The sequence below is a fragment of the Pyrenophora tritici-repentis genome, chromosome 9, assembly GCF_003171515.1.
Source record: "Pyrenophora tritici-repentis strain M4 chromosome 9, whole genome shotgun sequence".
In the NCBI taxonomy this organism is placed as follows: domain Eukaryota; kingdom Fungi; phylum Ascomycota; class Dothideomycetes; order Pleosporales; family Pleosporaceae; genus Pyrenophora; species Pyrenophora tritici-repentis.
In genome coordinates, this window is record NC_089398.1 from 342,798 (window position 1) to 369,432 (window position 26,635).

Below are 26,635 nucleotides of genomic sequence, written 5' to 3' on the forward strand. Positions count from 1 at the left end.
ACCTGGGGCTCGACAACTTGGGCATATTCTCCTAGGAGTGAGCGAATACAAACCGTACGTGTAAAGACGCTGGCGAAGGGCCGTATCGCTGCTACTGTACTGCATGCTGGCGTCTAGCTTGGCTGGCTGTGAAGCACCAAGGGGAGATGCGAAACATGACCGAATATCGTTGCATTGCTTTGGACGACCTTCGGACTGGCATAAAAGTTAAAGTCCAGCATCGCACGACATGGCCGCATAGAAGGAAAAGTCCAGAGTTGTGGTGGAAGCCCCGCAGAAGGTCGAAGTGGGCGCCTGCTGAACCCTCCATTCAGGCGCTACACCTTGTAGCGGTTTCGTTTAGAGGCATTTGGTTGTGTATCCTGGATCCAGGTAAAAGCTAGGCATGGTAGCCATCGTTGAGCCACAGCCTCGGGCTGAAGGAAGCCGGCACGTGCCGGGTGCGGGCTTTGACAGATGCGACATGGACGTTGACAGGTGTGAAGGAGTCAAGGCGTCGCTGACCAATGACAGCCGCGGTAATGATGATCCGCTCCTAGCCTCTAGCCTCGGCTGCAACTTTTTGGACTTCGTCATATCGAGCCCTAACCAAGAATGGGGAATAATGAAGCCATCTCTTTGGCATATGAGACACGATTGAGCACTGCTGGAGTCATCGAGCAGTGTGTGGTCTGTCGCACTCATAACTAGACGATCGTCGGGAAAATTGTAGTCTCCCGGCTTTGCATTTCGCACGCTTCTTTGCCTCTCCACAAGCATGGCCTCCAGAACAGTGTCCGCGTCGGTAACACGACGGTTGCTCCCAACGCTACGATCCACCGGCATATCGGCAAGGTCATTTTCATGCGCTGCATTGAGAAGTTCACGATTGTCCGCGCTCGGTCACCCCACAGTCCGAATTGCCGACCAAAGACAAAGACGACCTCTTTCCACCACACCACGCACACGCCTCGCCGCCGTAGACGACACATTCGATCCCAAGTCAATAGAGCGTGAATCTGATGAGGTTGACGTGCTTATTGTGGGTGGAGGTCCAGCCGGTCTCTCTGCCGCCATCAAGCTGAAACAGATTGCGACGGCCGCGGGCAACGAGGACTTTAGGGTATTGGTATTGGAGAAGGCGGGCGAATTGGGCGACCATATCGTGTCGGGAAATGTCATTGAGCCTTCTGCGCTCGATGAGCTGTTGCCCGACTGGAGATCAGAGGACAACCTCAACCGCTTTGCCGATATTACGCCTGCAAAGGAAGACCACATGTTCTTCATGACGAAGAACAAGGCCATTCCTCTGCCCAAGCCGCCCCAGATGAACAACCACGGAAACTACATCATAAGCTTGAACCAAATGGTCAAGTGGCTCGGTGAGCGCGCCGAAGAGGCAGGCGTCGAGGTTTATCCTGGATTTGCTGCGTCGGAGGTCCTATACAACGCGGACGGAGCTGTAAAAGGTGTAGCCACCAATGATCTCGGCATATCACGCGAGGGCAAGGCAAAGGAATCATTCGAGCGAGGCATGGAGTTCTACGCGCGCGTCACATTGCTGGGTGAGGGCTGTCACGGTAGTTTGTCCAAGCAAATCATCAAAAAGTACGACCTGAGGCGGGATAGCCAGCACCAAACATACGGTCTTGGCATCAAGGAAGTCTGGGAGGTGCAGCCGGAGAAGTTCAAGTCTGGACTTGTCGTTCACTCAATGGGATACCCCCTACCCAAGGACACTTATGGCGGCGGTTGGATGTACCACTTTGGCGACAACTTGGTTAGTATTGGTTTAGTAGTAGGGCTCGACTACCCGAACCCGTGGTTAGCACCGTATGGCGAATTCCAGAAGATGAAACACCACCCATACTACAAGGATGTCTTGGAAGGTGGCAAGTGCATCTCGTATGGTGCGAGGACACTGATTGAGGGCGGCTTCCAGTCTATCCCGAAATTAGCCTTCCCTGGCGGCGCTCTACTCGGTGATGCTGCAGGACTACTTAACCTTCCGAAGATCAAGGGCACACACAACGCTATGAGATCCGGCATGTTGGCAGCCGAAGCGACCTGGGATGCCCTACAAGCCAACACCGACGGCGGCGATGTATTCCTGTTTGACTATGAGGACAAGATGCGCAAATCATCCATCTGGTCAGAACTGAAGACTGTGCGAAACATGCGCCCGTCTTTCCACACTCCGCTCGGCATCTACGGAGGCATCATGTACTCTGGGCTGGAAGCGTACGTCCTCCGAGGCAAAGCGCCTTGGACGCTGAAGCATGGCAAACCTGACCATGCAGCGACCAAGACCGCAGACGAATGTCCCAAGATCGAGTACCCCAAGCCGGACGGCAAGATTAGCTTTGACATCCTGACAAGCGTCAGCCGAAGTGGCACCAATCACGAAGAAGATCAACCCTGTCATCTCCAAGTCAAGGACTACGACGCTCATGCCCAGCAAGAGTGGCCCAAGTACAAGGGTGTTGAGAACCGATTCTGTCCTGCAGGCGTGTATGAATATGTCGAGGACGAGAGCAAGGAGTTGGGCGTCCGGTTCCAAATCAACGCTCAGAAGTAAGTCCGGCACATTCCCTTGGTGGATCTGAGCTGACTGTGAATAGCTGTGTTCACTGCAAGACGTGTGATATCAAGGTACCCGATCAGGACATCAACTGGCAGACACCACAGGGTGGCGAGGGACCCAAGTACGTGCTTACGTAAATGTGGATAAGTCACTGTCATTACTTGAATCTGTTCTGGATAGAAAAAAGGCAGTTGGGCACATGTACATTAAAAGGATCCTGAGCAAGTGTATAGTAACGCTAACAAATCGTTGATGCCCAAATGCCTTTACCCGGGTATTGGTAAGACCACGCCTTGGACACAATTGATGGATATGCCGGTTCGCACAGTAATGAAGCTATTGCACATCCAGTCCAGACCACTAGTTCGTCTCCCACCCCTCACTCTCACTGCTACTGTCTCTCACTGGTCGCCTCGTGGGGCAAACAAGTATTACCAGGCACGTGATGTCCGTGCCCAGGGTTTGCCAAGGGATTGAGCTATGAGGCGTTGGGCGAACTTCATCTCCGCCCGTTCGTCACTCTTCGCCCAACAACACCGCCGACACCTATTACATCAATAGTTGCTCGGCCCTCATATCCATTTGCGAAATATTGCGCGACACTGGATCTACTAATTTCCCTCCCCCGGCCCCAAGCGTGCGACCACGACAGTTGCACTTTCCCGGCTCCTTCCAGGTTCTGGAGCTCTCAGGTTCTTCACGGCCACTCTGCTTCCAGCGCCCGACTCCATCTCCAAGGTACGACTAGCCGCCTGTATTGTATTCCCTGGCCACTCCTTGCGCGTTTATCTGGTTCCTGTATTTGCGCATGTCGTTGGACACTGGTTTCCTCGTGTCGCGTCTTAAACGGAGCCTTTCCATTTCTGCCAGGCACTATGCGCACTCCTGCGCTGGCTGGGCGCTCACTCGTGGACATGTGCTCACGATTCTCTCCAGACTAGGCTATCGTTAGGACAAAACTCTACCGTTATAGCCCCCATTATGACCGAGGTATCGTCCACGCGCCTATACCTAGGCAACCTTCCCCGTAATGCCACAAAGGCAGACGTCGAGGGCCACTTCCAGACCCATGGCACTGGTGAGATCACTGAGATCAAGCTCATGAACGGCTTTGGCTTCATCGAGTACAAGGATGCCATGGACGCTCGTGACGTTGTTCCAGGTAAGCGTCATTGAGAGTGTTAGATGAGCGCGCGCTAACTTTGATTCAGCTTTCCGTACGTGAGAACATCTGCATATTGTAGCAACGCCCCTCTAACTTTCGTAGATGGTTCCGACTTCATGGGTGAGCGTCTCATCGTCCAGTTTGCCCGTGGCTCTCGTGCTCGCAACGAGAACTTTACTCCCCACGAGCGCGTCCCCCCGCGTCCTAGGCGGACTCCATACCGGATGAGAATTGCGAATCTTCCGGTGGAGACTAGCTGGCAGGTTAGACACCCCGTACTTTGGATTTCCTCCGTTCCCAACTAGGGCCAGTGTACCGTTCATGGACCAAAATGGCTTTGTTTCCGCGTTCCCGTTGTACACTCTGGATTTGGACCTCGCCTAACTTGGAATGTATAGGACCTAAAAGACTTTGCCCGCCAGTCTGGATTGGACGTTGTCTACTCCGAGGTTGGCCGCGAGCGTGATGGCACTGGGTTAGTGAAGCATGCTGGGACGCACCCGTGCAGTACTAACGTCTGGCAGATTTGTCGAGTACGAAACAGCCGCCGACCTCAAGGCTGCAGTCGAAAAGCTTGACCGCCGTGAGTTCAAGGGCCAGGAGGTCACGTGTGTCCAAGACGTGTCTGATCCTCCCCCACCACCTCCGTTCAAGCCTAGGGCTCCTTATGGAGGCCCTGGTGGACCTGATGACCGCGGCCGAGACAGATACCGATCCCGCTCGCCCATGGGCCGACGTGGAGGTGGTTACCCACCTGCGCCGTACGACGACTACTACGACCGTCGCGGCCCCCCTCGTGGCTACAGCCCTCGCCGTGACGACTACCGCCGACGCACACCTCCTCGCGAGTTCTATGATAGGCGTGATGGAGGATATGGACGCTCGCCTCCTCGTGGTCGCATACCTGATGAGTATGGCCCACCGCGCGCGCGTTACCCTGACGATCCTTATGATACTAGGGCCGGACCTCCACCTCGTCGCTACGATGACCCCTACATGAACGGTCATGGACGCCCATACGATGGAGGACGACCGCCCTCCCCACGTGGTGCTCGTCCTCGTAGTCCAGGAGGCCGTCCTCCTTACGACGCTCCCGCAGCAGACTACCCGCCTCGCGGCCGATACTAGGATTACAGCGAACATGAGTGATGTGGTAGCAGCAGCAGCAGCATCCGTATGTCGAGATACCATTCGGCTTCTTCATTTTGCCTTGTTACTCCGGGATGGATGTGCGCTGACCCCAGTTAGCCAAAAACAAAAAGAAAAATAATGCTCTGAGAAATCATGTTTTTGTTTTGCTTAGAAGCATCATTGCCCTTTTTCGAGGACTTTTATTATCTGCAGGACATGGTTTACGCGAGGAATTTATAACAGCCTGTGGATTGCGGATGTCCGAAGGCCGCAGTATGAAAACTTAAACGAGACTGCTCATGTGTGTTTTTATGTTCCTTACTGTGTTTTATCCCGGGTCTTCCGTATTTGTTCTTGGATGGGCTGGGGTTTCCGTTGCATATGCGATATGCGATCATGTTTGGTCATGAGAGAGGATGGCGTGGGGTCGAAGGACAGCTTTTTCCACCATTAAACCTGTGTGGAAGGGCCTGGATCTTTGTAAACATGAAAAGTCGCTTTTTCTTTGTTTATTCTTTTCCTCTATACGAGTATCTGGATGGAAGTGGGTGTGGATGTGGTTATGGTAATCTAGGCATATGTGAAATCCATGGTATTTACTACGACTATCCTAGACTTTTTTGCTGGCCTAAAACATGTCTGGTCAGTCACTTGTTTGTTTGTGCGTTGAGTGACGTTGTACGTATCTGGACATGGACACACGTACACACACCACAGCACGAAAACCCCCGACACAAAACTCGCTACATCTACATCTACATCTACGCCTAGCTAGCTCCTGCACGGGAGGGACGTACGTGTACGTTTACCCAGAGGTTTAGAAGGAATAATCACCGTGGAATAGAGAGTATTACAGTATTTCTTTCCACACGCGAATGAAACTCGGTTGTTTGCGTGCGTGTGTGGATGTCGTATATGTGTCTGTGTTTGTGTATGTGTATGTGTATGTGTTGGTAGGTAGGTAGATAGGCTTGGTGTGTACTATACAACAAGGCTGGATGGGTGGGTGTGATAAAGGTGGAGGTTGTGGGGTGGGGAATGAAGATGGTGTGGTGGACTAACAAGAAGACTAGGAGTAGACAGAGAGAAAGGTTTTCTGAGTGAGGGTAAGGGTAAGGGTAAGGGTGTGGGTGAGGGGTAAGTAGGAAAGGAACGAATAAGAGTAAAAACTTGAATCGAATTTCACTCAACTTGTTAGTTACACATGTACGTGATGCGTGAAAGAAACATTTTTCACATTAACGCTTTATGCATTGTTTGAGAAAGTCGATTATGGTCTTCTATTGTAAACCACAGATCTGACGTTCAACGCTCGACGTCCATGGGCTTTCCTTGCCTTGCACTAGTCACGTGGCAGAAATGAAAAACATCTTTGTGAATAAACTACCATGTGTGGAAATTCTCAGCGAGCGATATGTATATATGTATTTATGTATGTATGTATGCAGAAAGATTTCATGACATGACGCTAGATACACCGTTCATACCCTATATGCAAGAAAGAAAGAAAGAAAGAAAGGGAAAGGTAACCCGTGGGGAAGATTGTACATATTCGTCTTGTGTAAGCGAGCTTCGTGTAGTGGCTGCTCGCTGCTTTGATCCCCCTTATCCCATCATTGACAAATGAGATGAGATGCTGAGGAAGGCAGCGGTGAAAGAGCTGGGCCTATGGTATGACGAGAGAATCCTACCCCAACATCTCCCATTCGTCGTCGTCGCCGGGGTAAGGAGTACCACTTGCAGCCAGCACATCAAACACAGGAGTAGCGATGATTTCCGGACTGGACATTGGATCTTCTGTAGGATGTGCCATGAAATGTACTTTAGGCCGACATACCAGTGTAAAGCCATGGTCATCATCTTCCGAGGACTCACATTCTGTGTCGAAGATGGTGGGGAGCTGTGTGCTGCGCGCAGGGCGAAGGGGAAGCGAAGATGTGGTGAAGTCGATGACGGAGTCGATCATGTTTTCTTCGACTGGCTGGTCATGTGTGGCGTCGGAGGTACTGAGCGTCAGCAGCTTCTCGGGGCTTTGCATGCTAGACGCTGGAGCACTGTCGTGTGTCTCCATGGGTATATCAGGAATGGAGTCGGACATCATGTCTTGGGGTAGATCTCTGGATGCGAGAACGGTGGGTAGGATGTTGGGGTTAGGTCCTTGCGTAGTATAGCTCAACTGTATGATGTTGGATGCGCCTTGTGAGGTCAGCTTTGGAACTACACAAAACGTGCTGGAATCTACTTACATTCATCTCCGAATCCACGGCGCATGTTTTCCACACACAAGTCTTGTCTGAACTTTGGGAGTTCTTCGAGGAGCATGCGGAACTCTGGGTCGTGCTCAAGATCGTACTGTGCGAAGACGGAGATGCAGTAGTTGAGGAGTGTGCTGAGTAGCCAATGGTCTCTGCCTACGTTTACGCTGGTATAGTGGTGATATACAAAGCGGATGGTGTCGAATAGGTCTTGCGGGGGGACATGTTGATACATGGCCATTTCCAAATTGGAAGAGAGACTGCCTTGGGCCATGCGTCGCAGTTGATCAACATCAAAGTCTTCTGCAATCTTGTACGTCTCCACATCAGGCAGTAACGCTATCGGCTCGAACTCTGGGTCGGGGTGGAAGTAGGTACGGGTATAGCAGTAGCGGAGGAGGGAGATGGCAGCCGTCGTGGATGTGGCCTCGATGCTGGCTTGAAGGCGGCCGTAGGGGCAATCTTCAAAGGCAATGTAGAGCAATGGACACGACTCGACGAACATGAACGTGTTGATGCGATCTGAGATGTGGCAGACTTGGCCGCCAGGGAGTGCTACCTTTAGGGTCGCCTCGACCTGGTATCGCTCGCAGCCTTCGTCGAGGAATGAGAGGTCGTCCATGTTGAATGGTGGTAGAGAAGATGCAGCACGACCAGCTTTTGAAGTAGGCGCCGGGCCGTCTCACGTCTCCAGAAGAAGTGCTGAGACTCCCGGTGAACCGTACCAGCGACACCTTTCGGGAGGAACGGTGAGACACTGCGGTGAAGATGAAAGGGAAGACGTGAATTTGCGGCCGTCAGCTGCGACAAGAGTCTGACAAGGCTGTAGGACTTCACTGAGTTGTCAGGGTGGGATGGACCAGGCAACCGTTTGCACGTGGAGGCCAAGCGCTAGTACCATGGGAGGCCGCCGGTCAAGGGCTGAGGGGTATAACGGATCACGGAGGATTTTCAACGAATTTTCAGGTCATTGGCTTGTTTTTGACGAAAAGAAAAGAGAGTTTGTGCTTGGAGCGTGCCACGACGGAGGGGCTATCAAGCCTTACGCCGTCTCCCTCTCGGGTGTGGAGGTTGTGCAGCATGTCGGACATGTGCCATTGGGTTCGCGTAGAAGATGGCTAATTGACATCCAATCAGACGCTCCAGCACAGTACAGCCTCACATACAAGGCTGAGGCGTAAGCTGCATGTGATGGTTAGTGGTTGGTGTTGAGGGGTGTGTGCATGATGCCCGCGCAATGGTCGCGGTGGTGCTAGGACGAAGCTGGGGAAGCTCCAGCCCACGGCCCACTTGGAGCGTCGCGGCGCTGTGATGACGGTCATTCCGTCCGCTAAACTTCAACATCGCACTTTGGTTCTGAACTAGTATTTGCTGTCAGTCGTTGTTGAAAGGTTAAACATTGTTAACCTGCCAATTGCTTGCTCGTTTCTCGTCTTCCTACCAATCTTGCATACCGTCATCCTTTGTGGCAGTGCGGATTTCGGCATCACACCACCCCGCCATGGGTTTCCTCTCCATCCCATTTCTACCGGAGAGTTTTGCAGTATTCGAAACTTGGATCGCACGCGCATTCGTAAGTTTCATTTCGACTCTGCCATACTGTCCGGCATTCTCATAGTCGTCCAGCTCTTTCTAGGGCTTATATCCATCGGCCCATGGGCAGCGCTGCTTATCTACGACCTCCTCCTCTACGTCTGCCGCGCATGCGCCCACGAAATGCCGATTATAGGCGGAAGAGCCCGCGGAAAAGCAAGACCACGTGCCCCGAGCCTCACGGAGCGACCGAGCGGACGGCGGCGGAACTTTAGTTTTGCCTCGCGCGCCATCGACAGACCGGTGATGAATACAGGAAGTGCGAATGCCGGATCACAGGACGCGCGGTATCGTCAGACGGCCGGAAAAGACTAGGGAATCCTCATAGGGGCTCTGGAAGCTAGACCTAATATACTCTGTTGCCCGCATTGCTATTGTGATGCCTCGGTCAGGAGCGGATCCCAAGTGCTCATATGGAAGTAGCTTGAAGCTCTTTCCAAGACTAGACAAATCCCGTAGTCGCGAGGAAGAGACCAGCGTCGTGGTCTTGATCGCGTTGGGAACTACCAGTCTGATATCGCCTCCGCATGTACATGGATCATCACTGAAAAGGACCGATGTCGGTGGCTTGGTGAATACCAGGTACGAAGTACAGTAAGTCGATGAGGGGTGACATGTCGTCATTCAACTGGAGCATCTTCAGCATGCCTTCTTTCAACTTCAACATGCGCTCGTGGGGATGCAGCCTCGCTTATAGAAGCTATCAGATGCATAGATTGCAACGGGGTCCAGGGACAAAACATGCGCCAATTGCGTGGACCCATAGATAATTGTCGTACAATTACCTGGTCAGGCTACCAGAACTATAAAAAAGGTATATACGAAGCTAAGCATGGCTTAGCGTGCTTCTGGCGCGCTCCTGTCAATAAACCTCCGTTCACTCTCCCCTCACCAACACTACAACAACGTCGTCTCATCGTCAATTCAACTGTCGATAACTCACAAACATTGTCCATCCCCCCAAAAAAACTAATTCGGCATCCCTCCAGACACAATGGCTGCCACAACTACAAAGACCAACACCCCAAAGGCCGCCAACGGCGCTGGTGTCAAGAAGGCGCCTGCGAAGCTCGGCCGCGTCGGCAAGAAGAACAACGCAAAGAATGCCATGATCAGGATGCAAGCATACTGTAAGTCTGCAACGTTTGACGCGTCTTGTCGCGTGATTCGCACGCGTTTGTCGCTTGGGCGCAACACGACTTGTGCGCTATCCGGAAATGAAGGACGCTGACCATCACCACCAGTCAAGGCTCATCGCGACGAGTACAAGGACCTCACCTTTAAGGAGCAACAGCAGGAGCTCGGCAAGAAGGTACGACATATCAGCGCACTTCAATTCGCGCAATGGCTAACCCGATACAGTGGAAGGCATCGCCAGAGAACCCCAAGAACAGCGCTTGATGACCGCAATAGCCAACACACATCTTCACACCCAACCATTGTTCATTGGATGATGAAGAAATATCCGACGGACGGAAACATGCGATATGGCATGAGGAAGCTCCATTTCTTTTCTTGTTCATCACTCACCCTTCTGCCATGTGTTATACGACGGTTCCGGCGTTTGGGCGGCAGTAATCATGGCGCATAGGACTTGTAGTAGTTAGTGATACGATTCTGTTACAATATGGAAGAATTAATTTAAAACGTCAAATCACGACTAGTGCAGGTATTACAGCTGCAGTGCATTACCCGTCATGCCCACGCCGTAGGCTAATTGCAGGTCACACACAAGTCCGGATGAACGCGTTGTGTCACCGACATGTTACCTTATAGGTCTTGACTCGCTTTTGATATGGCGAAAGTATTGCGCAGGTCTCTCATACGTCACGGTCTAACGTCTGTTAGTCCATGGGAACTCCCGAGGTCAAACGCGGTGACACCACTAGGAAATAGTCGCAATCCTAATCTGATCACCAACGAGATGAAGGCACGGCACCAGTGACGATATGACAAGGCAACACAAGATGATGTATTCCATTCTTGAATGCTGTTGTTGTGTCGGCCTTCATCGGCAGCGCCGCTACTTATCAGCTGCGCGTAAGTGTACAGGTAAGCTGTTGGTAAGCCAGTTCGCTGCCCCGCATCCAGTACCGAAGCCCCCCTCCGACATCATCACACTCCACCCTGTGAAGGCTGCCGCTACCACGACTCGACCTATGAGCTTCGCGAAATGGTCAGCGGGGCTCACACGGACTTTTGTGGTGAGTTTGTGGGTAGCAGTGGGATGACGACTTAGCTTGAATGTAGTATACCCTTTTGTTGGTGAGGTTTGTCGTAATCTCCTCTCTTCTTTCAATTCTCTTGTCGCGGTCTCTGTGTGATCTTTCGTGAATTGTATCTCACTTAATACGCACATTTTCTATTCGACTACATCTGCAGCACAATGGCACCCCCCAAGAGCGCAGATGCATCCACGGTGCCCGTACTCAAGGACCTCACCATTGAGAACATTACCGAGAATGTACATCGCATCAACTCGCAATGTGCCGACCCGCGACTGAAATACGTCATGGAGCGTCTGGTGTCGCACCTCCATGACTTTGCCCGCGAGACACGATTGAGTTTTGATGAGTGGATGGCTGGTATACAGTTCCTCACACAAGTAGGGCAGATATGTACGGATGTGCGACAGGTACGTCTTTCTACTAAAGATGAAGAAGAAAGGATAGCCATACTAACAAACTACCCCAGGAATTCATCCTCCTCTCAGACATCGTCGGCCTCTCCCTCCTCGTCGACTCAATCGACCACCCCAAACCCGCCTCCAGCACCGAAGGCACAGTCCTCGGTCCCTTCCACACACACGACGCCCCCTCCTCAGCCCCAGGTGCAAACATATCCGCCGACCCAGACGGCGAGCCCCTCCTCGTTCTCTGCACCGTCAAGACAACATCCGGGCAGCCCGTACCAGGCGTCAAAGTCGATGTCTGGGAAACAGATTCCCACGGCAAATACGACGTGCAGTACGAGACGCGCGGCGACAAAGCAGACGGCAGAGCAGTGATTTCAAGTAATGACGACGGCGTGTTTTGGTTCAAGGGGATTGTTCCCGTGCCGTATCCTATTCCTAATGATGGGCCTGTGGGGAAATTGTTGGAGAGGCTGGGCCGGCATTGTTGGAGACCTAGCCATATGCATTTTATGTTTGAGAAGAGTGGGTTTGATAATTTAGTCACGTATGTTTTCACCTCGTCCCTAACCCGCACCTTACTAACACGCCTGCCTCACAGCGCACTCTACGTCCGTGGCTCCGACTACGAAACCTCGGATGCCGTCTTTGGCGTAAAAGAAAGTCTAATCGTAGCCCTCGAGACTGTGTCGCAAGAACAAGCGAGGAAATACGATGTAGCCGAGGGAACAAAGTTATTGAAATACGACTTTGTGCTTGTGACGGATGAGGAGACGAAGAAGTTGCGCCATGATGAGGCGGTCAAGGCGATGAGATCGTTGGGAAGGGAGGGTATGATTATTGTTAATGGGTTACCGGTTCCGGATGTGGATTAGATTAGATGGGAGAATATGAAGGGGTGATTAGCTTTGTCGTAGTAAGTGTGTAACTATGTAAGTATGGTATACATGACTTTGCGATACGAACGCTTCCTGTTGCGATTGCGTGCCCCGCACCCTACTTACCCCACCGTGGCCAAACCACCTGCAACTACATACATCCCTGACCCCTGACCAAACCTCCCATCAACAACGCAACCCATCACCGGACACCGACACCACTGCACTCATCTACCTATATCCTAAAATAACAATAACTACCCCCCACCTTCCCTATCAGCACAACCCCAGCTCTTCGGCGCTTACGCTTCCGCTTAGTTACCCGCTTACTCCCCTCTTCTTAGCGCAAACATGAAACCGTAATACAAGGGAACCTGGGTTTGAAACAGACGTGTTGGTTTCACATGCTGTGAGCTTCTCGTTACTGAGCGGCTGAACGCGCTGAAGGTGGGGTGTTATGGGGATGGTTTGCGACAGACTGATTATGGTGGGCTGAGTAGGAAGGTAGAGTGTCTCAGTTTACGACCCCAGGCTTCGGGGACAAGCCTCGGGGGCAAGCTTCGAGGCGGAGGCGCGCGGACGACAGAGGGGTATGGGTGATGGGGGGGGGGGGGGGGGGGGCTGAGTTGGGTTTGGTTAAAGATGAGGGGTGTTGCCCAGGATTTTGCAAGGACTGGGTCTTGTTGCCTTTTTGCACTTTTTTGGTTGGTTCGATGAGGGGTATGTATGTATGTATTACATGTGTGTGTAAGACTACGACGGACGCTGTATAACATCATTATCCCTCGTTCTTTTGATTCGATTTGATTTTGAGGCGCCGGTCGCATATTTTTCACTTGACGTTTTCCACGAGGTTTGAGGAACGCGTTTTCTTGGGGGTCTCTGCGAACTGAACACTGGACACTGGACACTAGGCTTTGAGGGGAAAAAAGAGAAGAGGGAAAGTGAAAAGACGGGTTTCTGGCAGGGGGCTGGACCGGATAGGTCACTGGATAGGTCACTGGCTGGGCTGGCTGGATAGGTCACTTATCTCCGCATCCCTCGTATTCGCACCCGCACCCGCACCCGCAACTGCAACTGCAATCATCGTCGCGTAGCGCGTAGCCCTCAACACACATACCCACCCATCCACCCACATACAACCCGAAGTTCCCAAAATCCCCACCGACCTACCCGCCTACCAACCAACCACAATGACACTCCTAACCATCCTAACCCCCCTCCACTTCCTCTCCTTCCTCTTCTCCCCAACCTTCTGGGCAAAAACAGGCTTCTTCATCTCTTACATTGCTACTTTCCTGCTTGTGCTGGAGGTGGTGAGGCTGGCGAGCTCGGATGCGAAGAGGAAGGAGGTGGAGAGGTTGATTGATGTTTATGCTGCTGAGAGAAGTGAGGTGGATGGGCAGAGGATGAGGGAGGGGGGTGTGGGGGTTAAGGGGATGATGGAGGGGCAGAGGAGGGAGGAGGTGGACATGGACATGGACGGGATAGAGGCAGATGAGGATAGGGAGGAAGTGCGAGTATCTATTGAACAACTACAAGAGATGGAAAGAATGAGTGTCGTTACCTCCAGTGCAATGGAGAAAACATCCATCGACACGCTAGAGGAGATGGAGAGGAGGAGTACAGCATCATCTTCCTTCTCCAACCCGCACCTCCCCCAAAACATCACCCACTACTACACAAAATCCATCCCACCACCACCACCACCACCACCAACCCACCCACAAACAACAAGACCACACACCCCCAGCCCACCCACCACACGCCGACGCCGCATAACAACACCACCAACCGACCAAACAGAAGAAAAACGACGCAAACGCACTTCTTCATCACCTAAACCCATCTCCACACGCACATCATCTAATTCTCCCCGCAGACTGAGGAAGAGGAGTGATACGCTGACTTCCTCTTCGTCTATGGGTGTAGAGGGTGCGGTAAGGAGGAAGAGGGTGGGGGAGGAGAAGGTGGAGAAGGTGGAGAGGGGGGGAGATGGGGGGAGGGTGAAGGAGAAGAGGGTATTGAGGGAGAGGAGTAGGAGTAAAGAGGCGAAGGCGAAAGTGGTGGGATCGGGGTTTGGGAGGATGTTTAGGGGGAGGGTTTAGGGTAGGGGTAGAAATGGGATAGGAATAGGAATGCTTTCTGAGATGATATGAAGGAAGTGACAGTTTCTCTAGGCGATTTCTGGTGTCACGCTTCGCAGTTTTCCTATACGATGTGCTTTTGATGTTTTTCTAAGATGGGGTGTACAAACCACAAACACCACAGCATCTACTTCTAGATTGCAAACAGTACAAAACACATCGAAATACACTCAAAGAAGCAATACCACACAGACCCATCACCCTCCCACTCCTCCTCCAAACAAAGACAGGCATCAAAGCTACTCTAGCCTTTATTGCAAGTACTAGGATTGGCACGAGAAAATGGCACCTTGGGCAAACCACCGAACAGACAGACACTGTATAAAACTACAAAAACAATATTTCCTTATCTAAAAGAGCCCGCTGCTACATCTCTTTCTATTCACCACACTGCTCTTTAGCACCCGCGCCAATGGAAGACTAGCTCTGAAATTGGAGTACGCAAAACACCACCCAAATTGTACAAGACCCATAGAAACTCCACAACGACCATCATACATAGAACGGCTTAGCCAAAGTCCTACATAGTCACCGACTGATACAGGACTCTAATGGAAATATAATAATAATAATAAGATGGGGTGTATTCTCAGATCTAATGGTTAGATTTTGATTTTCAAGATACCACGAAGAAGTTTTCTGTACTGCAAAAATATAAAGTCGATAAATTTCGAGTTTCCGCCAGCCGGGTTCTACAATAAACCCGTATTACCATTGATGGACACAGTCAGCTGATCGGCTGGTGGCACGCAGCACGGACCTGGGCTAGTACCATCTATCAACATTGGATCTGGAATGTATGCATGGATGAAGAAGAAGGAAGAGAGTGGGATAGAGGTGATGTTGTAAGCTTGGATCGCAGGGGTAGCCACGAAGACGAAGTATACAGGTTTTCAAAAACTTAGAACACGCTTTCAATTACAGGATTTTAATAGGGCTCTACCGAGTATTTTTACTCCTATCTTTCGGAAGTTCAACGGTATGCTCTTAGACTGCTAAGTAGATATTGTCGGCCTCGGAGTTACTCTTTTTCCATCCACGATCGGTCTATGCATATATATCGTGGATGTTTTGGATTAAGATCGAATTGATCTAATGCTTCATCTACTCCACACATATAGCAACCGGGCACCACGTCTGGTATCCAAACCCATACCAATTATCTCATCGACTCTTGCTTCCATTGGCGTCAAGAGCCCAGAGGCGGGTTATTCTGTCTTACATCGCCAGACCGCTGGAGCGGCGGAGAGGGGCCATCGGCATGAAAACCCGTGTGATCTATTACCCATCGCCTGTTATTACCGTTAGCGAAGCACGTCAACGACTCAACTAAAATAAACTTGTACATACAAGGATAGCAGATGGGACAGTGACAACATTTGTGGTCCCGAGGACAATCGGTAAAGCCGCATCTAGCACAGTTCCAGCGCCTCTTAAGAGAACTCCAATTTGGCGAGGTGGGACTCTTAGCTATCTCTTCGGAACGCTTGACCACCTGGATTTGCTTCGGACTATGGGCGTATACGATGGAGAAAACGCTCAAGGCAAGCGAGAGAGTGAGGACTAGGTGGTTGTTAGTTGACACGTGGACATGTATGCTACGCGAGAGGTGGACATACGCTTCATAGTGATCGATGTAGATGTATGACACTCAATGGAAAGAGAATCGCTGGTATAGGAGAACGGAAGGTTCTGTAGTGCGGGTGATGAATAGGAGGAAGTTGGTTCTTGATGATGCAAAACTTTCGCTGTTCTGGAGCTGGGTTTAAATAATTCGGCGACATGAACAATGTGACGGCCTGGAATGGCAATGGAAAGCTTTATTTTTGTTTGTGTGCGCTGATGTTACACTGCATGCTCGGTGTATCTGTCAGATTCGATGCTTCGTGATCATCACCGAATCTCGTTGATCTTCAATAAGCTGCTATGACCCAACTGATCGTTAGTTAGTTGGCATCTAGGTTACGATGACTTTCGGGGGGTTTCAAGTGACCATTTCTATGTCTCAAGAATTGACTCTGTATTTGGGAAGGCAGCCGCCTACCAATCTGCGCTCAAATGCAATGACAAAGATGTAAAGATCATAAAGGTCAGGCTAACACAGATGTACATATTGAGGTGAGAAGCAAGGATGAGCAGCAATGATGACAAGCAAGGTTAAGAAGCAAGGTCAAAGCAAGTGTACCAAGGCTTCATTCGACACGTGATTCAATGCACAAGTTTTAAGTGTATGAATGTGTGCAGTCGTCTTTGTAAAGTCGTGTGAAGCATCAACACTAGACGTGCGGCATAGCGCTTGCAGAGGTACCAGCTAGTCAGGGAAGAGAGACGTTGACGACCATCCCCATAAGCCCAAGAAATTGACGTAACCGGCAATTATCGTGCCACCGGATTAATATGGGAGATATTCCAAAAACGAGTGTATCGTAAGCCTGACTTGCTAACAAAGTTCCAAAAGATGCCCATCTCCTGCTTCGTTTCGCGGTGTAGATAAGATGTTTGACCTGGAGGATTTCGATGACATCGAATGATACAATCTCCAGCTCCGGGTGTTGTCAAGATCACAGTCCGCAACAATCAATTAAGTGGGTCCTAGAAGGTTCAGATTGGATTGATTGATTACCGCTTTAAGCCTAGTAGTTACCTATAGGAGTTTAAGCCCTACCTAGATAGGTAAGTGGGTCTAGGAGAGTGACCGGATTGAATTGATTGTTGCGGAGTCTAGTCAAGATAGCCCAAAAATAGGCCAAGACCACCCATTTTCCTATTCTCAAGGTCTCAACATGGGCCTCTCTTTTGTTGACTCATTCTGAGTATCTTCCAAAAAATTCAAACTCCCTAGTTTTGCAAGCCTAGGGTCAAAAATCGCCCATTTTTCCATGCCCAAGGTCTCCAAAACAGGCCCAGATAGCCCATTTCGACTGTTCTGTTCTGTCAAAACGTCCCAAGAGTGCCCCTTTGCTTATGCCTAAAATCTGCGCCAAGATAGCTGAAACTCCAAGACTTGTCAGCAACCAAGATTGTCGATACATCCGATTTGGTGTAGCTCCTGCACACTATCATCGGAAAAAAGCGACATCTTTCCAAACGCACAGGTCTAAATCTCTTCCAAGTGTCGCATTTTTCCCGATGAGGACGTGCCTATACTAATACATACGATGTCACACAGATTGTCGGAACTATCCGATTTTGGGCGGCACTATCGACGCTTTAGGCTTACGGGGGTCGTCAGCAACGTGTCAGTAACGTTTCTTGTTAAGGAAGGGGTAATCCTGATCAATGTTGTTCTTAGCGTGCAAGCTATAGATCACGTGTCGACTGAAGCCTTGGCGCAATTCGTTGCATTCAACCTTAATTTACTTATAATCGCGGCATTGAGTTGTACACCAATGGAAAAGAGTGACCCTGAAGGGGGTTTGGTGATGCTGAATTGCTGATGACTTGTGTCTGATCATACGGTTCCGTGAAGGGGTAACTAACGTCTGTCCCTACATGTATGTACGTACCGCAAACATCATCCGAAGTTGAACAGCAACACTTACGTAGTTGAGCTCTAGGTAGTAAATATTGAAGATGTTTTTGTTAAGTTGAGAACAACGGTTGAGTTTCAATTGAGTAAAGGCTTCATTCGACACGTGATTGCTGTCACATGATCATGTGAAGCATATGAGGCACGGACCACCGGAGTACATTGCTACTCCATTCAAGGTTACTAGTTTGGTAGACTTACATAATACATTAACACTTGATCCAAACATGTTGCAGTGGTCTTGGAAATGCCCCGAGAACAAAAGCCGGAATTTATGTCCCTTGGCTGTTGTCGTGTACCTGAGCGGCAGCCGATGGTCAGGGAAAATGAAGCAAGGATGTTGGATTAGCCGAGTACGAGGGGGTGTGTCTCTCTCGCTTGGATGGACGACGGGCTGTTGTCGTTTTTGTTGCGTGGCGCTGTTAGTTCTTCTGGGTACCTACGGGGTAGGCAGGGCGTTTGGCTGTGCTGTTACTGTGCTTGATATGCTGTGTGTTCTGGAGCCGGTGAGAATTCGCCGTTAGGTGGGTCGGGTGGACTTCGGGGGCTTATCTGAGGTGTCGGGGCCTTGGGTTGGAGAGGATGGGACGAGCCTCCGATGAGACGGGAATTTTGAGTTTGGATGAGGTGAGATGACGGCGCTTGTTTGTTTGTGAGATTGATGAGGTGGTGTTTGAGAGAGTTATGCTGGGTATGGCTGTTATCCAAGCGGTCTGCAGAACGTACAACCAAGTTGTAATACTCCGAACAAAGACCCCCCGTCATGATACCTCTAGCTGCGTCGTCATCTGCCGTACAAAACACGCCGAAACACGTGCAAAGTACAACGAGGCTGTGCTGGGCAAACGCAGAGGCCGCGCACCACGACACCCCAGCCGCACTTACCCCAGGCATTCGATCCACTAGAAACTTGCTCGATGCACACGTCGAATGTCTCCAGAAACAGCGTCTTGGGTGTAGGCGCCCAAGATCTTAGACCCCAGACCAGATTAGGTGATGGTGTCGTGGGCCAAGCTAGCTAGCGCCTTCTTCCCCACAACTGCTTTCGGATCAACCGGCGCAGGTCCCTGGATGTATACTAGATCTCACTTTTTTGTCGTCTTTTTTCCCCATCACCGCCCCGGATGTGGTTCAAGACTGAGATGGGGTTGAGGCTTATTTTTTTGCTGCCCTGTGCTTCGGATACACGTCATAGATATGGTTCGAAGTTTGGCCGATGAGTTACGCTGTCCGAGAAATGCGCCCAAAGAGCAAGTGCTGGGAGAACAAAGATGTTCACATTGGCGCCTTGATTGAATTACTCCGCCTGCAGGTAGGACGTATGCGGAGACGCACTAGCTCCATGTCGTACGCCATGATGGACGTGTCTTGGAGCTTCATCTTTGTCATAGCTCCTTGCGTGATCTGCTTGGCAAGCTTCTTCCATGATGCTATTAGGCGATGTTGCGTTGGCGTAAGCTTTGCGCTCTAGAAATTACCATGGCTACATGTGCTTGCATTACTATTGGGCCGGCATGGATCATGGTCAATTCTCGCCGGGTGGCGTAGGTCTTGTCCATTATGGTGCTTGGGTAGCACGGCAAAGCTACAGCTTAGACGATGCGGGTAAGAGTCTTGTTTTGTGGCAGTGTTTTGACTTCGTCTGATGTACTTATTAACCTGTCTCCCTCCCCTTCTTGTTGTCTCTCATCTACAAGACAATCTTTGCTTTGCTTTCACTCCTACAGTTCAATCTCAGTACCATTAATCTGATCGTCAAGCCATAATGGTCAAGCCGCTCTCCGCCCTCGCCCTTGCGGGTCTTGCTGTTGCCCAGAACAACGCCGCTCCTGACCTTGTAACCGCTCTTACTGGTGCTGCCAGCGAGCTCTCCACACTGGCAGGACTCGTCCCAGCGAGTATTCTCACGACGTTGAGCAGCCTCCAGAACATTACTCTTCTTGCTCCCTCCAACGCTGCTTTCGCAAAGGTCAACAATGCTACCCTGGGTGCCCTTACTGCCAACCCAGGCCTTCTCTCTGCTCTTCTGACATACCATGTCTTGAACGGAACATTTGCTTCCACCGCCATCACAGAGGACAGTGTTTTCGTCCCAACTCTATTGACAAATACTTCGTACGCCAATGTCACCGGCGGCCAGCGTGTAGAGGTTGAGGAGGAGGATGACAAAGTTGTCTTCTACAGCGGTCTGGGTATGAACTCAACCGTTACCACAGCTGTAAGCATACCAATTATAACCGACCCTTACCCTTACTAACCCACCCAGGACGTAAGGTTCTCCGGCGGTGTAATCCACATCATCGACACTGTTCTCTCTATCCCACCCGCTGCCAGCGATGCCCTCACCGCCGGAGGTCTAACCTCCCTCCGCGGCGCCCTTGTCCGCGCCAACCTCGTCGACACCGTAAACACCACCCCAGACGTCACCATCTTCGCGCCCAACAACGATGCTTTCAAGAACATTGGCTCTGCCCTTCCTAATCTCACCACCGAGCAACTCACTAGTATCCTAACCTACCACGTCGTCGCCGGCACTGTCGGCTACAGCGCCGGTCTCACAAACGGCACCAAGCTCAAGACCGTCAACGGCGCTGAACTCACCATCACCATTGACGACGACGATGTCTTTGTCAACGATGCTCGCGTTATCATGACCGATGTCCTCATTGGCAACGGTGTCGTGCACGTCATTGACGAGGTGCTCAACCCCAACAACGCTACCATTGCCTCCCCTGATGCCGATGAGGGCGACCCTGCCTTCGAGGGTGCTACTCCCGTCTCCGACGCCCCATTCACCTCTGGCCAACCTACACCCACTGTTGGCTTGGCTCCTGGATCTGGATCTGGTGCTGGTGGTGCTGGTGGTGCTGCCGCCAACCCGACTAGCTCCGGTCCTCCTCAGGCTACCACCAACGCTGCGGTCAAGGGCGCTGTTGGTGTGGGTGCGCTGTTTGGCGCCGCTGCTGTTTACCTTTTGTAAGATGTTGATACCACAAACGGAATGAATGTTCCATGTTTTCATGATGAGATGGGTTGGGGTAATGTAATGTAAATTGCGACGTTTTTGACGAGATTATATGAATTTGTTTTGTTCAGTCGTACGAAATCACGTGTTGAATGAAGTCGTGCTTCAATTATATTGCAACCTTTGTTCCAAGTGGTACAGAATTGCGTGACAAATGAAGTTGTGGAATGTTTCGCAGTATATTCTTCTATGCAAGAAAGCATCTATGCTGATGAACTCAGTTTGCAGGTACATGGTGTTACCCATCGTGCACCCACAACCCTGCAACACATACACACGAGCAGCAATCGCAAATAGTATCTCCAACACAAAGCACACTCTCAGGACCCACACCCTTTCATCCGAAACGCAAGTTGCAGTATCTCCCGTGGTGGAAAGCTGGAACGACCAGGGGCTGCCTAATGTGTATTAGCGCATGTGTGCTTCTAGGTCTACAGTACCGGTACAGGGCTGTCAATTTGGTATTTTTAGGATACTGGGAGCTAGGAGTTAGTACTAGTGTGGTGCAGAACATACAAGGATAGAATAATCGCGCAAAGCAAATGTGAGTTTCTTGGGGTTCATGGAGATCTTGGGAACTTGAGGAATACCTATTAACTATTGCTAGTCTCCTAATCGTATGCACCAAGTAACAGTCTACCTAGCCAAGTCTCGTCTTCCCAACTGTCAACTGTCAAGCCATACAGTCAGCCAGAATTTCCACCGCATGAGTCGATTGAATACAGGCGATAACAAGAAAAACACATAGTACATGGCTAGCCATAGACGGTGATTGAAGGGGAGGTTCGTTAGCTTCCAGTCTCTGAGCTTCGATCCTGCCGCGAGTGATTATCGTACCGAAATCTCGCAGTAGTCAGCTACTGAAACGAATCACCGAACGTAGAAATCCAACAAGCGAAGTCTCAGCCACCACGATTAGCGGAAGTCCTCCTGACGTCACGTAGGGTAGATATTACCCCTCCACCGTGCCGCATTGTAGCATACACACCAACTTCGCTCTTCCAGGCAACAGCAATACACATTTGGGATGGCCTCAACCCAGTGATCGGAATGGTCTGGTCTGGTCTGGTCTGAGGGTACAGACCAGACCAGACCAGGTGCTTACATAAGGACCGGTCCGACCAGACCGGTCCGACCAACAAGACCGCCAAGAATGAGGCTGAAGCAAAGAAGGAAGCCGAGGAAATGTGTTTTACTACTGACTGTCAATCTAGTCGTCTTCGTTCTCACTATCCTCGATATCGCTGTTCCCCTCAGCTTGGGGCTTTCCATACCAGGCCCGGAGACACTCGCACGCTTCTATAATATCTGCCTTCAGCCTACCACGGCGATCGACGATAGTAAGCTTCGCGCTACTAAAAAGACGTTCGCATTCATCCGACATAGGCGAGATCGCAAACATGTCTAGAGCGAAGCGAGCGAGATCTCGTTGGGAGTCGTAGCGAGATAGCCAGTACGCAATAGCCTCATTGCAACCTGCCTCTTCGTTATGAAGCCGGTCAGTAGAGATGTATTGTTCATACAAATCAGTTGTAGAAACTGGAGCGTCTATTCGAATGCGCTTATGTTCCCGCTGGCGATCAAATGCTGGGTCAGGATCTCTCTCCTTCCTGGCTGGTGGTGGCAGCATCTCGACAGGGTACCTTCCCTTATACTCTGTCTCCCAGAGATGCTTCACCGCTAATTGTGCGTTTTCAAACCACCTCTTCTTCTCTTCGTCGCCATGAAGAACCCACTCTTGCCTGAACCATCCCCACTTGCGATATGGATCAAGGATTTGAGCCGCATAATATGCCGGTGGAAGGTCAGTATCTTCAGGGAATCGATTTTGCCAATTCAGCTGCTGATTGTTATAGTACTCAACGCACTTTAACCAAGCAGCATCAGCGCAGCCTTGAAGGTACTTCCATGTAAAGTTGTTATCGTCCTCAGTGTGGATGTCGTGGTAGTGATCCTTCGTCTCGCTTATCTCCCGGAGAAGGCAGTCCAAAGTTGAAAACCAGTCCGCAAGTGACGTCTTCTTACCTTCAGAAAGCAAAGTTGCAGCATAGAAGTCTTTGAGAGCGAGTTCAATCTTTTCAAGCTCAAACCAGTGCTGTCCATCAAGCTTAAAGTTCGCGATCCCTACGGAGCCCTTTCCAGGTACATGACGAGCCGAGAAGAGCTCTAAACGTTCTCGAACATTTAATGCACGTGTAATCGAATAAAACCATGAGTTCCAGCGGGTCGAGTTGTTCTGGATAAGCTCAAGCCCGTCGAATTGCGAAAGATCTCCGCCGATAATAATTGTAGCAAACTCCTCACGCCGTTGTGGAGTAAGCCTGATGTATCGCACCAGGTTGTGAAGACGACCCAAACATCCGAACTTCTTCCAGAGCTCTTCCACCTTCGTATAGTCGCCACGTTGATGATGCTTCTCCAGCTTCGCAAGATACTTCTCACAGTTTCGCCCCATAAGGAACGCCTGGCAACAGAGGTTGATGACATGGCCCAAGCAACGCAGCCGGCGATGACGACGTTGTTTTGACTTCATCCATGGGCAGAGATCCTTGAGTATAAACTCAACAGCGGTATCATTTGCCGAGGCATTATCCAGCATAAAGTATCCAATCTGATCTCCGCTAATGTCGTATTCTTCCAGCAATTCAAGGACCACCGATCCAAGATTCTCTCCAGTATGTTCGCCGTATATACGTCGCATACCTAAAGCGGTAACACGTCGCATGCCGGTAGTATCAATCCACATAGCGACGACGCCTAGGATAGCGTAAGGGTTTGGTGAAGTCCAGAGATCAAAGGAGATAGAGATCCTACTCCGTGAATGGTGTAGGTCCTCCCTAAGCTGTTGCTTCTTCGATATGAATGCATTCATTACCCAGCTTCGGATAGTCTTCGCAGCCTTCGGGAGGTGGTTGAGTAGTGCCGGATTTAAAAAGAGGAGTAGTTCACGAAAGTACTGGTTCTCTAATTGAAAGAAGGCGATATGGCAGTACACAATCCAACGAATTAGAAGCTCTTTAAACTTCTCTACTGACTCCTTCCAGAAAAAGATGCTGGAAGCAGCCCCATCCTTTTGCTGGTCGATTATAGACTTCCGTACAGAACCCTTTCGCTTGATGCTACTCTGGGGATCAATCTGGTGCTTCTGTTCCAGGTGATTCCGGATCCTAGAAGTGCCATTGATGACAAACAACTCTTGCTTGCTCTTCCCAACCCTGCACTCATGGCAGTAATACACCTCTTTCTTATCGCTATCTCGAATGTATTGGAGTCCGTACTTCCAGATGTGTGATGTACCTTGACGGAAATCCTTCCTTGCAATTATTGCACGTTTCACGTACGTGATACCGCCCTGCACGAACTCATCTGGAGATTCGTGATATTGAATAGGAGTGGGTGATAGTATAGGGGTGGGTGATGACGTGGGGATAGGAGATGGAGTAAGAGACGTTAAATCTAGTCTTATAATATTCGATGGGGACGGTGAGGTTGGTGTTGAAGGCTCCATAACAATAGTATATAAGTAGGTTGTTAAGGACTTGATTGTTCTATGTAAGTAGAAGACTTACCTTGATCTTAATGACTCATATTGTGCTAAATTTTCTGGCTAGATTAGTCTAAGATCTAGTCACGTGGACCTATTTATAGCCGGACCGGTCCGATCATCTAGACCGGTCCGACCACGGTCTCAAAAAATCGCCAGACCAGACCAAGTCTTGGCGGTCTAGACCAGACCAAGACCAAGTCAGACCAGACCATTCCGATCACTGCCTCAACCCAACCAAACCACGAAGCGCAAGCTGACCCCCAAGTCTTATCTACACAAAGTCAACAACCCACATCCTCGGGAGAGACCTCAAACCAACCTAATCGCGAAGCGCAAGCAGACGCGCAAACCGTATCCATGCCAGAACAGCAACCCGCATCCTTAGTACAGACCTCATACCAACCTAATCACGAAGAGTAAGCCGGCCCCCAAAATGTGCACACGCTAGAAAACCAACGCGGATCCAGAGAAGAGACCTCAAATACACACCCACAGCCTTCATCTTCAGAACGGCCATCAGAGAAACCCCGTCCCACTTATGTAACACCAATGCTCTGTTTCAGCAGAAGGATCGACGGACGCACATGGTACATGTACCCCAGAGACTCTGATCATGGAAGGAAATATCAAAGCCTTACGACTGAAGAAGATAGAGATGAGTTCATGAAAGCTCATGGCGAGGAGTTCGGGGGCAAGGCTAGGGCTGCAAGGGCTGCACATCTAGCTGCAGAGACCGAGAAGGCGGGAGAAGCGGGAGAGGCGGAAATTACATGAGACATGCATGAACCCAACTCTTTCTTTTCTAATATTTTAGTGTGGGGTGTTATAAGAGAACTCTCGTTTTGGGAGACGTGTATACTTATGCGCGCGCGTAGAGCCGATAAGTCCCACGTCTGCCTGCAGTAAGCAATGTTATGATAGGTTGCGATAAGTGTTACACTCATTTGTTCGGAAAATAAGGCGGACATATGAACAAGATCCGTGTTTTAGATTGTTGAATCTTAAGTTTAGCAATGTGACAATGACTGCAGGAGAGATCTATTGATCTAGTAGACACTATGTATGATACTTAGGAATGATCATGGAGACTTGCGATCATGCTAGATGTTACGATATCTCTGCGTAAATGGATGGGGTTTCGCTCTCGTGGACGCGTTGCAACAGGTTGAAGATGTTGAAAGGGAAGGAATGCGCCGCAGGGCATGGTGTCACCACTTTATCGCCCGCTGCCCACATAATTACAAAACTACGCCTCACACGTACACTCCTCTTATCTTTCCATGTTTTAGCCCCCAACCTCCAACGAAAATTCAGCCGCGTCAGCAGAAGCTTGGCCCGAAATCGAAGATGTATACCTACTTAGGCAGTTGAGTAGCTTGGCACTCGGCGTTTTGAGCATGGCCATGCCTAGTATCGCTTGAGGCTGACGTAGAACGATCGTTGATTTCACAGTCCGCAACAATCAATTAAGTGGGTCCTAGAAGGTTCAGATTGGATTGATTGATTACCGCTTTAAGCCTAGTAGTTACCTATAGGAGTTTAAGCCCTACCTAGATAGGTAAGTGGGTCTAGGAGAGTGACCGGATTGAATTGATTGTTGCGGAGTCTAGTTGATTTAGAACTCCCTTGTAACACTAAACAATGGCAGACTATAGGGTCAGAATACCTCAGCTTTCCTCTTCCCACCAGCGCCTTTCGTGTTATCGTTTTGGTCTGATGCGATGGCTTCGCAAGGCGATGTATCGTATGCTGGCATCTTCAGGCACTCTGACCAGTTCTGGTTCACCGATTTCTCACTCGATGCGCAACCTCCAAATTACACAAGCCATGAAGATCAACACATTTTAGAGAGATCCGGCCACGACTACCGCAAGTCGCTTCCTGGATCGTCAAAATCGTCAACCACAGTGGAAAGTTTACCATTTACTAGCGAACATAAAACCGCGAATGACGAGTGCATCCGAAGAAAGCCTGTAAGATGGAAAATCTCTCTCTATACACCGATCTCGATGATTGGCCTCTTTGTGTTCGGGTTGCTAGTGGCTGTCGGTCATCATCTCTTCTACAAGCGCTTCGACCAAACCCATGTTCGAGGGCTAGGCGGAGACGGAGCCTCAAAATACATCTCCCAGGTGTGGATCATTAGATATGGAACGGCTTTTGCTTTTGT

General features: G+C 50.3%; 9 protein-coding genes across 9 annotated transcripts; 6 read left to right on the forward strand and 3 right to left on the reverse strand.

Annotated features, from left to right (window-relative positions):
• Positions 1 to 757: 757 nt before the first annotated feature.
• Positions 758 to 2,700, forward strand: PtrM4_145040 (electron transfer flavoprotein-ubiquinone oxidoreductase; the record flags this gene model as incomplete). The annotated part of the gene is made up of 2 exons (XM_001942153.2): positions 758 to 2,553; positions 2,601 to 2,700. The coding sequence occupies 2 exons, from the start codon at positions 758 to 760 to the stop codon at positions 2,698 to 2,700; spliced, it is 1,896 nt and encodes a 631-aa protein (XP_001942188.1).
• An 844-nt stretch (positions 2,701 to 3,544) lies between these two features.
• Positions 3,545 to 4,856, forward strand: PtrM4_145050 (RNA-binding protein (RRM domain); the record flags this gene model as incomplete). Its single annotated transcript, XM_066109791.1, has 5 exons — positions 3,545 to 3,725; positions 3,775 to 3,780; positions 3,831 to 3,991; positions 4,127 to 4,203; positions 4,253 to 4,856. 5 exons carry the CDS (start codon positions 3,545 to 3,547, stop codon positions 4,854 to 4,856), a joined length of 1,029 nt encoding a protein of 342 aa, XP_065959774.1.
• Positions 4,857 to 6,546: 1,690 nt separating this feature from the next.
• Positions 6,547 to 7,736, reverse strand: PtrM4_145060 (uncharacterized protein; the record flags this gene model as incomplete). Its single annotated transcript, XM_001942151.1, has 2 exons — positions 6,547 to 7,055; positions 7,106 to 7,736. The coding sequence occupies 2 exons, from the start codon at positions 7,734 to 7,736 to the stop codon at positions 6,547 to 6,549; spliced, it is 1,140 nt and encodes a 379-aa protein (XP_001942186.1).
• A 1,965-nt stretch (positions 7,737 to 9,701) lies between these two features.
• PtrM4_145070 (DUF1014 domain containing protein) lies at positions 9,702 to 10,108 on the forward strand (the record flags this gene model as incomplete). Its single annotated transcript, XM_001942149.2, has 3 exons — positions 9,702 to 9,837; positions 9,952 to 10,019; positions 10,070 to 10,108. 3 exons carry the CDS (start codon positions 9,702 to 9,704, stop codon positions 10,106 to 10,108), a joined length of 243 nt encoding a protein of 80 aa, XP_001942184.1.
• A 985-nt stretch (positions 10,109 to 11,093) lies between these two features.
• On the forward strand, positions 11,094 to 12,214 carry PtrM4_145080 (PcaH, Protocatechuate 3,4-dioxygenase beta subunit; the record flags this gene model as incomplete). Its single annotated transcript, XM_001942148.1, has 3 exons — positions 11,094 to 11,342; positions 11,402 to 11,886; positions 11,941 to 12,214. 3 exons carry the CDS (start codon positions 11,094 to 11,096, stop codon positions 12,212 to 12,214), a joined length of 1,008 nt encoding a protein of 335 aa, XP_001942183.1.
• A 3,431-nt stretch (positions 12,215 to 15,645) lies between these two features.
• On the reverse strand, positions 15,646 to 15,990 carry PtrM4_145090 (uncharacterized protein; the record flags this gene model as incomplete). Its single annotated transcript, XM_066109792.1, has 3 exons — positions 15,646 to 15,656; positions 15,715 to 15,927; positions 15,984 to 15,990. The coding sequence occupies 3 exons, from the start codon at positions 15,988 to 15,990 to the stop codon at positions 15,646 to 15,648; spliced, it is 231 nt and encodes a 76-aa protein (XP_065959775.1).
• Positions 15,991 to 19,658: 3,668 nt separating this feature from the next.
• Positions 19,659 to 20,873, forward strand: PtrM4_145100 (Secreted and surface protein containing fasciclin repeat; the record flags this gene model as incomplete). The annotated part of the gene is made up of 3 exons (XM_066109793.1): positions 19,659 to 20,111; positions 20,160 to 20,711; positions 20,796 to 20,873. 3 exons carry the CDS (start codon positions 19,659 to 19,661, stop codon positions 20,871 to 20,873), a joined length of 1,083 nt encoding a protein of 360 aa, XP_065959776.1.
• Positions 20,874 to 22,128: 1,255 nt separating this feature from the next.
• On the reverse strand, positions 22,129 to 24,426 carry PtrM4_145110 (uncharacterized protein; the record flags this gene model as incomplete). The annotated part of the gene is made up of 1 exon (XM_066109794.1): positions 22,129 to 24,426. One exon carries the CDS (start codon positions 24,424 to 24,426, stop codon positions 22,129 to 22,131), a length of 2,298 nt encoding a protein of 765 aa, XP_065959777.1.
• A 588-nt stretch (positions 24,427 to 25,014) lies between these two features.
• Positions 25,015 to 25,239, forward strand: PtrM4_145120 (uncharacterized protein; the record flags this gene model as incomplete). The annotated part of the gene is made up of 1 exon (XM_001942145.2): positions 25,015 to 25,239. The coding sequence occupies one exon, from the start codon at positions 25,015 to 25,017 to the stop codon at positions 25,237 to 25,239; it is 225 nt and encodes a 74-aa protein (XP_001942180.2).
• Positions 25,240 to 26,635: the final 1,396 nt, after the last annotated feature.